General features: G+C 48.2%; 1 protein-coding gene across 3 annotated transcripts; it reads left to right on the top strand.

Moving 5' to 3' along the window:
- Window positions 1-12: 12 nt before the first annotated feature.
- On the top strand, window positions 13-11,046 carry LOC117592172 (hillarin). 3 transcript variants are annotated; one of them, XM_034285775.1, is made up of 9 exons: window positions 13-114; window positions 3,806-4,286; window positions 5,185-5,326; window positions 5,399-5,598; window positions 8,358-9,352; window positions 9,420-9,906; window positions 9,963-10,076; window positions 10,140-10,303; window positions 10,382-11,046. In XM_034285775.1, exons 2-9 carry the CDS (start codon window positions 4,098-4,100, stop codon window positions 10,542-10,544), a joined length of 2,454 nt encoding a protein of 817 aa, XP_034141666.1. In that variant the 5' UTR covers window positions 13-114; window positions 3,806-4,097; the 3' UTR covers window positions 10,545-11,046. The 3 variants fall into 3 exon arrangements, with proteins under 3 accessions (XP_034141666.1, XP_034141673.1, XP_034141681.1); XM_034285782.1 differs by having other exon boundaries at window positions 14-114; window positions 3,803-4,286; XM_034285790.1 differs by having other exon boundaries at window positions 33-158.
- Window positions 11,047-11,063: the final 17 nt, after the last annotated feature.

An 11,063-nucleotide genomic window follows, 5' to 3' on the forward strand; every position in this document is an offset into this window, starting at 1 on the left:
TTGCTGTTATTCGAGAAAGAAAGCTACATTGCTAGAAAAAGCTTGGTTCAAAGCGATCTCGACAACAAGCGTGGTAGGTTGGAACGGTCGGTCCAACTCGAATCTTGCAACTGTGTGAGTTGTGTGTGCGTGTGTGGTTGGTGTTGTATTTGTGTTTGGTAATGAAATTTGGTTACATTCCCAATCTGAAACTTGCCTTGGCTCTGCTCGGCCTAAACACACAAAAAATGCCAAAAATGTAATAAACCAAAACGGAGAATCGGAATTTCTTTCCTCACACCATTTGACCAACTCTTCTGCCGTGTTCGTTCTGTGCTCAGTGAGCGTGAGTGTGTGTGCGTGTTTCTGTGTGTGCTTGGATTTTGTTGCTACACCAGCTAGTGGCGTTTGTGTGCGTGCATGTGTGTGTGGAATTGATCATAAATACTTTTGCACAACGCGCCCCTCCACAATTCCAGAAGAAAGTTGTTTAGCATATGAGTCCGTTCAGCGGCGCATAGACCCCGGGCAGAGCGGAAAGGAAAGAGAGGAAGTGGGAGGGCCCCAGCAGCAGCAACAGCAGCATCAGCTCTGCCATAAGTATGTCAAAAAAGGGTCTAGAACTGCAGCAACAAACGAGGCACGAACGAACCAGCTACGAGCTACATATATCGCGTGTGTATAATCAAGGCGAAATAATAAAAATAGTAATGAAGAAAGAGAAATAATTTACAACAAAAAACTGGAACGCGCGAGCCAGACTCGAAAAAGTGAAAGATTGCAAGCTGACGTTGAGGCTGAGGCTGAGGCTGAGGCGACTGAGGCTGAAACTGTGGTTAACTGGAGTGACGTCGCTGTCTCAGTCATGGCCTAAACACACACGCATACATGCATACGTACACACATATATACATGTGGGAGCGGGGGGGGTTGTTAGATGCCACCACCACCTGTCATGGGCGCTGGCTGCACACCCCTTACCCTTACCCTTCCCTTCTACTCATTCCGGCGCATAGTTCCAGCGGCAGTTCCAGTGTCACCATCCACTTCCAGTGCCATGCTGCTGCAGTTTTCAATTACTGTTTTGCGACTCTCATAAATAATTTTCGTTTTTGGTGTTTCGTTGTTCGTTGTGCTTCTAATTTATTGCCAGCTTGTTTTGGGCGATTTCTAAAAGCAGTCCATTGTGGCATTCAATTAGCACACAAGTGCCTGGAATCTGACGATTTGCCCAAATAATTCTCGTATAGTTTCTCTTGTTATCCGGTTCGTTTTGGTATCTCATATTCGATGTGCATATGTATGTATTCATCCCCCACCTCTTCCAGCATTCATCCAAAAGTGACGCAATCATTTGCATTTTATTTCAATTCCTATGATTGTTTCACTCTCTGGCTGAATAACCAGTTGCTGGCTGGCTGGCTATTCGTTTCGTTGCGTTTATCAAATTTCAAGTATCGGACTCTTGAATGCTATTAGCTCTGGCAATTATGGGAAATTCAAGTTCATTATGTTGTTGTTGTTGCTGTTGCTGTTGCTGCCGCTGACGTTTACTGTTATTATTTGGTATTTATTTAATTGTCATTGTTAGCGCTTCGAACCGCAGCCCGAAAGAAAACAAAACAAAACGAAACGAAAGACTTAGGAAATAAACTCGCTCGACCAAAAATTGAAAAATCAGCCGCCAATCCCCTCCCAATGAAAATGTCGCTGAGGAGCGACCGCTTATCAATTTATTTAAATGATTTCTGATTGCAGACAATTGTTTAAACCGAGCCACTTTCATTTTCTTTTATTTTCCGCCTCAGGCTTTGTCTTTTTCCATCATTTATATTTCATACAAATGTTTGCAGCATTCCATCCGCACTCGGATGGAAAAGACAGATGGAAAGAACGCTAGCTTTCGACTTGGGCATACCCACTTATCAAAGCTCAACAATATAAACATTTTATAAGTTTTACCCAGCCAGTCTACCCATCGAACACTCCGAGTATAGGGTGTAATAGCTACGGAACAGTGGACAGACAATATGATGCCTTTGACGGGTATGCAAAATTCTATGCGAGAACCCCTCACCTCCACCTCCTACTCCTCCTCTTGCTCTGTAGCCAGAGCAGAAGCTTCTCTTGTCAGTCACACCCAAGTGATCATGATGGCATGACGTGTGATGTAAGTCGCACGAGGCGTTTTGTCAAAGCCGCCCCACACCTCCTTAGCTAATTTGCAGGGCTCCTCCTCAGCATTATGGATATCCACATTCACATCCACATTTATGATCATGTTCATGTCCATTACAATTATCATTACACGCTAATTATGTCAAAAGCAATGTCTAATTGGACCATTCAATCACACCGATTGTGATCGCATCAACGGATCATACGCTTCTCGTGTGTCGCGCTCGTGGGCGGTTCCATTCATGGATTGTAAGTTGTTGATTGATATTCAATTGCGGGGGCTGGACAACAAAACTATTCCGACTTATCGATCAGTTACTCATCGCTGTGCTGACAAGTGACAATGGAAACTTTGGTAACTTCTTGGGGCCGTTCTCCATTTAATCCCTTTTCGTCTCTGCTCTCGCTTTACACACTTCCAAGGGAACACTCCTCACACTCGCTGTGGCCGTCGAAAAGTCTGTCCAAAGCGGAACAAACTTTGATTCACAGCCAATCACAGTAATTTTGTGTTACAAAATATCCTAACGGCCTTCGCCGCCTGTGCATTTGCATTTTCCAACTCCTCTTCATCATTCAATCTTTCCATTTTGCATTAGTGCTGGAGCTGGAGCTCAAGTTGGAAGTGGCATGCCATCCGCCATCCGCCGTTCGACTTGGGGCCCAGGCTCAGGCTCAGGCTCAGGCCAGCAACCTTCGGTGGGAGATGGCGGCGAGGTGACTATGCAACACACTCCCCCTCTCGATCCACACTGGCTGAACGCTTAACGTTCATTAAACTTGAAAAGAAAGCAAAACGATGACGCTGACGAGACTTCGACTTGCAGTTTTGGCTTTGTCTGAGCCGAGCCGATCCGCATTTGTTTTAATTTTGGTCAAAGCAACAGCCACAGCCACAGCCACATAAACAGTTACAGCCGCAATGGCAGCTACAATAACATTCAATTAAAGTTACATGCACTTGCCTCGGGGCGCATACCCGCAGATATGTACATACAATATGCGAGTACTCTCGCATATGCTTTTTTCCACTTCAATTTAATTGTTGCAACGCAACAACAAATACAACACGAATAACCGAAAGAAAACAACAATCGCGTCAATTAATCAAATGGAAAATGCAACTCTTGCCGGTGCCAGGCGGCACTTGAAGGCTGTTCGGCGGTTTGTTCGTGCCACAGAAACAAAAGCAGCAAGTTCAATTGTGGCACGTTCAAAGCAGGCTCTGGTTCCCAGCGCGAGGTCAATGGCAAGGCGAAATACTTGCCCAGGCCCATGCCCAACCTGTAACCCTTTTCGCCTCATTCGGGTCGGAGCCAAAAATGAATCGAATCCGCCTCTTGTCCACTTAATTAAAATTCATTAATAATCTGTTCACAGTTGTCCACGAAGCAGCCAAAGAGCCAACAAAAAATGAAAGTTTTGGCTCGGACGCCTGCGCAGAAACCAAAGTTGTGTGTGGCTTTGACTTTGACTGGAGATTGAGGATGGGGCTCTGGGGCTGGGGAGGGGGCAGGGGCAGGGGCTTTGGGCTGTTGGCCAGTTTTGGTCTGGGCCAAAATCTAATCTCAGCTTAAATAGGAAATCTGTCTCCCACTCAGTCAGTAATCAATTTGGTCATTTCTTGCTTATTTCTGTGGCACAGCAGCTTCTGCCAGCAGCGGACGGATGATGAGGATGAGCGGCTGCTGATGACGAATGACGAACTGAAAGTGCCGAACCCCCAGAACCAGAACCAGAACCAGCTCGTCGCACCACAAGCCAACAACTTGCTCGGAAGCTGAGGCTGCGGATACGATTTCGAGTGAAATTAGAAGAGGAAAAGAAAAGTGACAAATCCAACTTGGCAACTGGAGGAACCAGTCTCCCAAACACCCAATCGGAACACACACAGAAGGAGCTGGAGAGAGGCCAGCAACAGGCAGGCAGGCAGCAGCAGCATGTATCGCCCAAATTTCTACGAGTCGACGTGCCTGCGGTGCAGCGAGACCGTCTATCAGGTGGATCGTGTGGGGCCACTCAAGGATTTCACATTCTTTCATTCCGGTTGCTTCAAGTGCGTCCACTGCGGCACCAAGCTAACGCTCAAGACATATTTCAATAATCAACACAAGCAGGATGACAAAGAGGTAAGTGCCACCACGGGCTATGAAGCTACGAAAGACTCGGGCGACAAACGCGTCAAGTCAAGCAAACACAGCTGCAACGATGTAAAGATGCAAAAATGCAAAAATGAAAAAATGCAATTCGAATTTCGACTCGAACGAACGACTCTACGACACTTTTCCGTGCCCATGCATAATAATAAATAACTCTGTTATTGCACTCTGCCGCAGCAGAAATGTGTGTCAGTGCGGTCTGGTCTATCCGTCTGTCCGTCTGTCTGTCTGTCTGTCATCCATTCGCAGCAGCAATATGCATATGTCTTGCACATACATAAGTGTGCATTTATGTGCACGAGCGTACAGTGCGTATCACAGTAATAAGACTGTGACAGCTCTAGTAATCGTATGAGAATTTCCTCCTAAAAGTTCCGCGCAATCAATGAGTTTCATTTAATAATTATAATTATCTATTCAAAGCACCTTTTCTGTGTCAGGCGACAGGCGGCAGGCGGCCGTAGTTCGTTGACATTCCAAGCACGAAACGCACTGTACTCACACTGCTGCCACCTGCTGTGTGTAGGTGCGGCGGTTGCTCTTGCATTTCCAAGTGAGTGTCTCGAATCTTGGGGTCTGCTCACGCACTCGAGCCGAAACCGAATATGGCTAATGGGGTATATTGATTTGGGCAGTAGATAAACATAGATACAACATATAATGATTCGACAGTATCTTCATGTAAAAGGAAACTCCAAAAGAAAGACTTTAATTGGTATCAAATTATAATTCGGTTAATGGCCTCCTCTATCGAATGGGATGGATCTAATGGAATGGAATGGAATGGAGTGGTATAGGCAATGACAAATCATTTTTAGCACCCAGAAACATTCCATTTATGAGCTTTATTCATCTCTTTATTCTGCAGGTCTATTGCAGTTCACATGTACCAAAGAGCGGACCCGGTCATCTGGACCAGACAGCGGTGGGCATTCGACAGGCATTGAATGCGCCGCGCACGAGCAAGTTCGTGAACGAACAGATCCGGGGCACTCGCACCGAGATTGACGGTGAGTAGCAAGGGGCTGGCTACACTTGATTCCTGGCTGACCGTTCCTGTTGTGTTCTATTCTATTCTGCAGGTGCCCCACTGGGGGGCTCACGTCAATCCACGCCCAATGGCTACGTCGGCCGCGAGGTCAACTCCCCGTCACAAAATGAATCCGACTACAAGTACGGCCGCTTCGACGCCAGTGCCCTGCACATCGCCCATGCACTGAAGCAGACTGAGGTCCAGAAGGCCTACAACAAGGCACGCGAGAAGCCGATTGATTTCTACCTGGTAAGTGACCATCGTTGATGGAAGCAGCGGCAGCAGCAATGGCAGACCCAGAACCCACTCTGCCCCAAGAAGTGGCCACAAATTAAGAGATTATTTAGTGCAGAACATGTAATGAAATTTTAAGTGGCTAGCGGGCCGCCGGCTGGTCAAGTGTGTATCTCCCCCTGCCCCTTCTGTCTCTTTGTCTTCAGTTCTCGCCAGTTCTCTCCAAGCTCCAGCGATTGTGCAATGCTTCTGCGAGTATGTGCAGAGCCTAATTAATGCACTGCCAGCGCAGAGTCATGATTATGTAGGCTAGTGTGCTATTTGCACCTGTCTGAGGCTGTGGCTGTGGCTGAGGCTGAGGGGTTGCGTTACCCCAGCTGGGGCTATCCACGGGGGCGGAACACTAAAAAAAACCTAGCAGATAAAAGACTCATTCTACCATCTCCGATATTGGCATAGTTTATGGTGATTTAAGCAAAACCCAATTGATCTAGTTAGGAGAAAATGGAAATCCACGCAGAGATTTCCATTCGCCCAGCTTGAATATAATTTATTATCGTGCTGCATCGCGTCCAGGTCTACGACTAATCTGGCTGGCTAATCTCTGCATGATGCTTGGGTGAAAGCATTATAATCGCATTCAAATCGCACAAGTTTTGCTTTTCTTTGCCACTGCCATTGCAAATGCCAAAAACCGATTTTTCTTTCACTTTCGAGAATGCCACACGCGAGTGGCCAGCATCAACAGTACCACCGCCAGCACCACTAGGAGCAGCAGCAGCAGCAGGAGCAGCAGCAGCACCACCAACAAATATTTTTATTGCAACGCTCAATTTAACAAATTTCGAACAGGTGTCTGATGGCGGCACACACCACCGCAACAACCACAACAAACAAACCACAAAAATGTATATATGTATGTGTATGTACATACATATGTGAAAAATTGCATGCATGCAATCATTAAAAATTTTTCATGTTTTACAACTGCCACGCACACTCCCTCCCCCAAACACCAAACGCTTGAGCCTGCGCCTGGGTCTAGGCCCCGGGCGGGCACACTATTTTGGCCACTAGTGTAGGTGCCTGGAAGCATAGATTTCCATATACGGATACAAGTACAGCAGTGGCAGTGTCAGACATAGACACGGACAAGACAATGCCGTCACCGTCACCGTCACTTGTTTTTCCGGCTGCGCTTGCGTTCGTTCGGTAAATCTAAATTATGCGCACCACAGTGAAAGTAACGGCAAGTGGAGCTTTTGCCAGAGACAGCTCTCTCAGAGCGAGCCCCATTCTGATGGCGAAGCTTACGCGCTCCCACTATACGTAGCTGAACTCTCTCTCTCTCTCTCTCTTCTGCATACTCTGCTCTGCCTGTCTTGGGTGGTGGTGTCGGTGTCTTCAGACAAGCCCAGCCCAGCCCTTATGCAATGCACGCGTTTTTAAACGCCATGTAATCGCCGTGTAATTTGGCGCGCCGATTCCATATAAAACTCTCACGCAGCCACAGCGGCAGCTGGGACAGGCAAAGCCGCAGACACTTCCTCATAGCTGAAAGCTTTTTTCGCATTTCTGTCCAACGCCAATTTTACAATTTATGCCACCGTTTTGGGCTTTTTTGTTGCTGCTGGTTTTCTGTTGTTGTTTGTGTGGCCGCTTGCGCAATAATTAATTTCAACATTTTTAGACTTTCGTTTTCTTTCGGTTTCGATTTGATTTGGTACAATACTCCGCTGCTATATCGCTCTTTTCGCTTTTCGCCTTTGTCACTCACCGTGGGCGCCGCGTCGCATAACTGTACGTGCTGCTCGCTGCTCGGCTTATGGTCATGTATAAAATCTACTCTACGCCGCTCACGCAATTCCACCCCCATCCGCTGGCCAGCGGAACGCTCTACCCATTGTCAATGGGGCTTTGAACCATTTAGTGGCTGGCAGCTGCTTATTACTTGATTTTGCTTTTGTTTCAAACACATAGTTATTGTTTTGAACTTGACATTGAATTTCGGCTTTAATTACACATTGTTTTGACCGTTGCATGGCGCTAAATGTTTTCTGAGTGCCCCTGTAGTGTACATTCCCATGCGGAAGCTACAAGTATAATTTTTCCAGAGCTTTCAAACTGTATTTAGCTGAAAAAAAAAATAGTGAGAACGTTATAGTCGGTACTGGGAATAGTCAAAATTATATTTCACAATTGTTAATCTTTGCAGTTGAAAGTTAACAGAGAGAACGACTTCTTTTGTACCCTTTCTGCTAGACGATCATAATGTTAGAAAATTGAGTGCAGCCCGCTGATCCGTAATTACGGCTAAGAACGCTGCGAATGAGGTAAGAACCATTTGTGGCACTGCCTGAGAAAACATTAGCCAGATTAGTGGTCACAGAGAGCGGGCGCACAGACCCGCAATTATTGTTGCACAAATGTAAACAGCAACGGTACCTCCAATGGCCGGCCACAATTATCGATGGACAGACGTGCCATTATCGATGGGCGCACGCAATGCGTGGCGTATGTGTGGGCGGTATGGCGGCAGATGCAACTGCACTTGGAGGCGGGGACGGTCCAGGCCGAGGCCTAATGCCAGACATTTAGCCAGGTCTGGTGGCAGCTCAGGCGTGGCATTATAATTAGCCAAGTTAACAAGCCAAGCATTGCAAAAACAACAAACAAAGCAAACCAAACGCTCGAAATGCATTCGGCGAAAATGCAGATGGATGGATCGTTGCGAAAGCTTTCACCTAACATCACTCCCTCTCTTCTGCTTTTAGGCCCGCGAGGAGCAGGCCCACCTGGAGATGAAGCACCGCAAGGAGGAGGACGACTTGTATCGGAGATTTGCCAAGAAGCGCGAGGAGGAGGATCGCAAGATCCAGAGCGAGTTCCAGGATGAGTGGGAGCGCGAGCTGCAGCGCCTGACGCACAAGTTCGAGAAGGAGTTGGCCACCTCACGGCGCAGCCGGGACGAGGCCAACGTTCTGACGCTGCGCCACGAACAGCAGAAGGAGGACCTCGAGAAGAACATGACCCTGCGCCGCAGCAAGAAGAAGGAGAGCATCACACGGAAGATGCTGGAGCACGAGCGCTACGAGACCGCCGCCCTGGTGGACAGGCAGTCGAGCGAGATGCTGGAGCTGATCAGCGCCCGCCGCTCCGAGTACATGCAGAGCGAGAGCATCTTCCTGGACGACGAGTTCAGCGAGGGCGCCGTGCCCATCGAGTATCCGCTGAATGCCCCGATCCCAGCACCGCCGGCTGTCAGCAAATTCCAGATATACACAGACCCCATAGAGTTCGAGGATGTCGATCGCATCGCCATTTCCGTGGCCCAGGAGGACCAGAAGACATTCACGGATCTGGTGCGGCAGCTGGTGGGACGCTGCACCACCGACATCGAGAAGGCACGCACCATCTTCCGGTGGATCACGGTCAAGAACCTGAATGCCATGCACTTTGACGATGATCTGCGCGGCGACACGCCCATGGGTCTCCTGCGCGGCATCAAATATGGCACGGAGAGCTACCATGTGCTGTTCAAGCGCCTCTGCAGTTATGCCGGTCTCCACTGTGTCGTCATCAAGGGTTACTCGAAGAGCGCCGGCTACCAGCCCGGCGTGAAGTTCCAGGATTCGCGCTTCCGCAACTCCTGGAACGCTGTCTATGTGGCCGGTGCCTGGCGCTTTGTACAATGCAACTGGGGAGCCCGCCACCTGGTCAATGCCAAGGAGGCGCCCAAGCAAGGACGCGGCAAGAACGACAGTCTGCGGTGAGTCCCCTCAACAGCAGAAGGAGGATAATTCTCGGGTGTCTAATGCAAATTTCTCCCTCTACAGGTACGAGTATGATGACCATTATTTCCTCACCGATCCACGCGAGTTCATCTACGAGTTCTATCCGCTGCAAGAGGAATGGCAGCTCCTGAAGCGTCCCATCACGTTGCGCGAGTTCGAGAATCTACCCTTTGTGCGCTCGCTCTTCTTCCGCTACGGCCTGCACTTTGCCGACGAGGGCTATGGGGCTGTGGTCTTCACGGACGACACTGGAGCGGCCACAGTGCGCATCGCCATGCCCACGGACATGCAGAGTTGTCTGATCTTCCACTACAATCTCAAGTTCTACGACAGCGACGAGGAGCTCTCCTACGACGGCGTCTCCCTCAAAAGATTCGTGATGCAGTCGGTGATCGGCAACATTGTGGCCTTCCGCGTGCACGCCCCATGCTCGGGCGCCTTTCTGCTGGACATCTTTGCCAATGCGGTGACGCCCCAGGAGTACCTAACCGGGGAGCCCATGAAATTCAAGTCTGTGTGCAAGTTCAAGGTGGGTTTTCTCCCCTCCCCACTCTCTTCTGCTCTTTGACATTCTCTTCCGATCAGATATGCTGCGAGGAGCTGCAGACGGTGATGGTGCCGCTGCCGGACTGTGCCAGCGGAGAATGGGGACCCACAAAGGCCACCCGCCTCTTTGGACTCATTCCCATCACGCACCAGGTGGGTTAATTGTTCATTTGACATGATACATATCGTGTAACTCATTCACTTTGTGCTACGCAGGATCCGCTCATCTTTGCCGGGCGTAGTCTGGATTTACAATTTCGTATGTCGCGTCCGCTGACAGACTTTATGGCCACGCTGCACAAGAATGGCATCGAGGAGAAGAAGCTGGCGAAGTATGTGACTCACAGCACGCTGGACGACATTGTCACGTTCATCATTAAGTGAGTGCAGAAGGAAATGGAAAATGTAATAGCAATTCAGTGCAATCATTCTTGTTCTCGTCTCGTTCCCCTTTGTAGCTTCCCCGAGGAGGGTCAGTACGGACTCGACATTTACACGCGTGAACTGGGCGCCCCGCAGCATCATCATCACCACAACAACAACTCCTCATCCTCCTCCGGCGAGAAACATTTGTTGACGCACTGTTGTAAATATTTAATCAACTCGTCCAAGCGGAATTGAATCGGTTCGGATGCGGATGCGGAGGTGGCAATGGCTGCATATGCTTCAATGCATTCCTGAACATATGGAAGGCGGGAGTGAAGCGGAAGCAAACACACAAAATGCAATATTAATTATAGTCTATGCTTAAGCGGGAGCTTAACAAATGTTTATCATATCACAAAAGTCCATTACGGAGGTGCTATCTGACAGCGAACTGGCGAAAATTGAAATAATCCGATGATAATCGATGGCAATCGGAACTTGTAAATACTCTAGACTCTAATCATTAGACCTTAACGATGCCTAGTAATACCAACCCTAAAATCAGTTCTTAATTAAATTGTACATCTACCGATTAATGCTTAATAATTTATTACGTGAAACGCAATCAACTCTACATTCTACGAGTACACATATACATACATACACATACATACGCATCCGACTCTAATTCGAAATGTTTAATGTTTTTGTTTTGTTTAAGCGTTCATAATGTGAATAAAACCTTATTATACAATTATCCTTCACAGACTAATC

The sequence above is a fragment of the Drosophila guanche genome, unplaced genomic scaffold (assembly GCF_900245975.1).
Source record: "Drosophila guanche unplaced genomic scaffold, DGUA_6, whole genome shotgun sequence".
In the NCBI taxonomy this organism is placed as follows: domain Eukaryota; kingdom Metazoa; phylum Arthropoda; class Insecta; order Diptera; family Drosophilidae; genus Drosophila; species Drosophila guanche.

What these genes read in the sequence shown, in the direction of transcription:
- LOC117592172 (XM_034285775.1), top strand. Translation starts at nt 4,098, where the DNA reads ATGTATCGCCCAAATTTCTACGAGTCGACGTGCCTGCGGTGCAGCGAG. An exon ending in CACTCGCACCGAGATTGACG is followed by an intron (nt 5,327 to 5,398) that starts GTGAGTAGCAAG and finishes TCTATTCTGCAG; the next exon opens with GTGCCCCACTGGGGGGCTCA. An exon ending in ATTGTCACGTTCATCATTAA is followed by an intron (nt 10,304 to 10,381) that starts GTGAGTGCAGAA and finishes TCCCCTTTGTAG; the next exon opens with CTTCCCCGAGGAGGGTCAGT.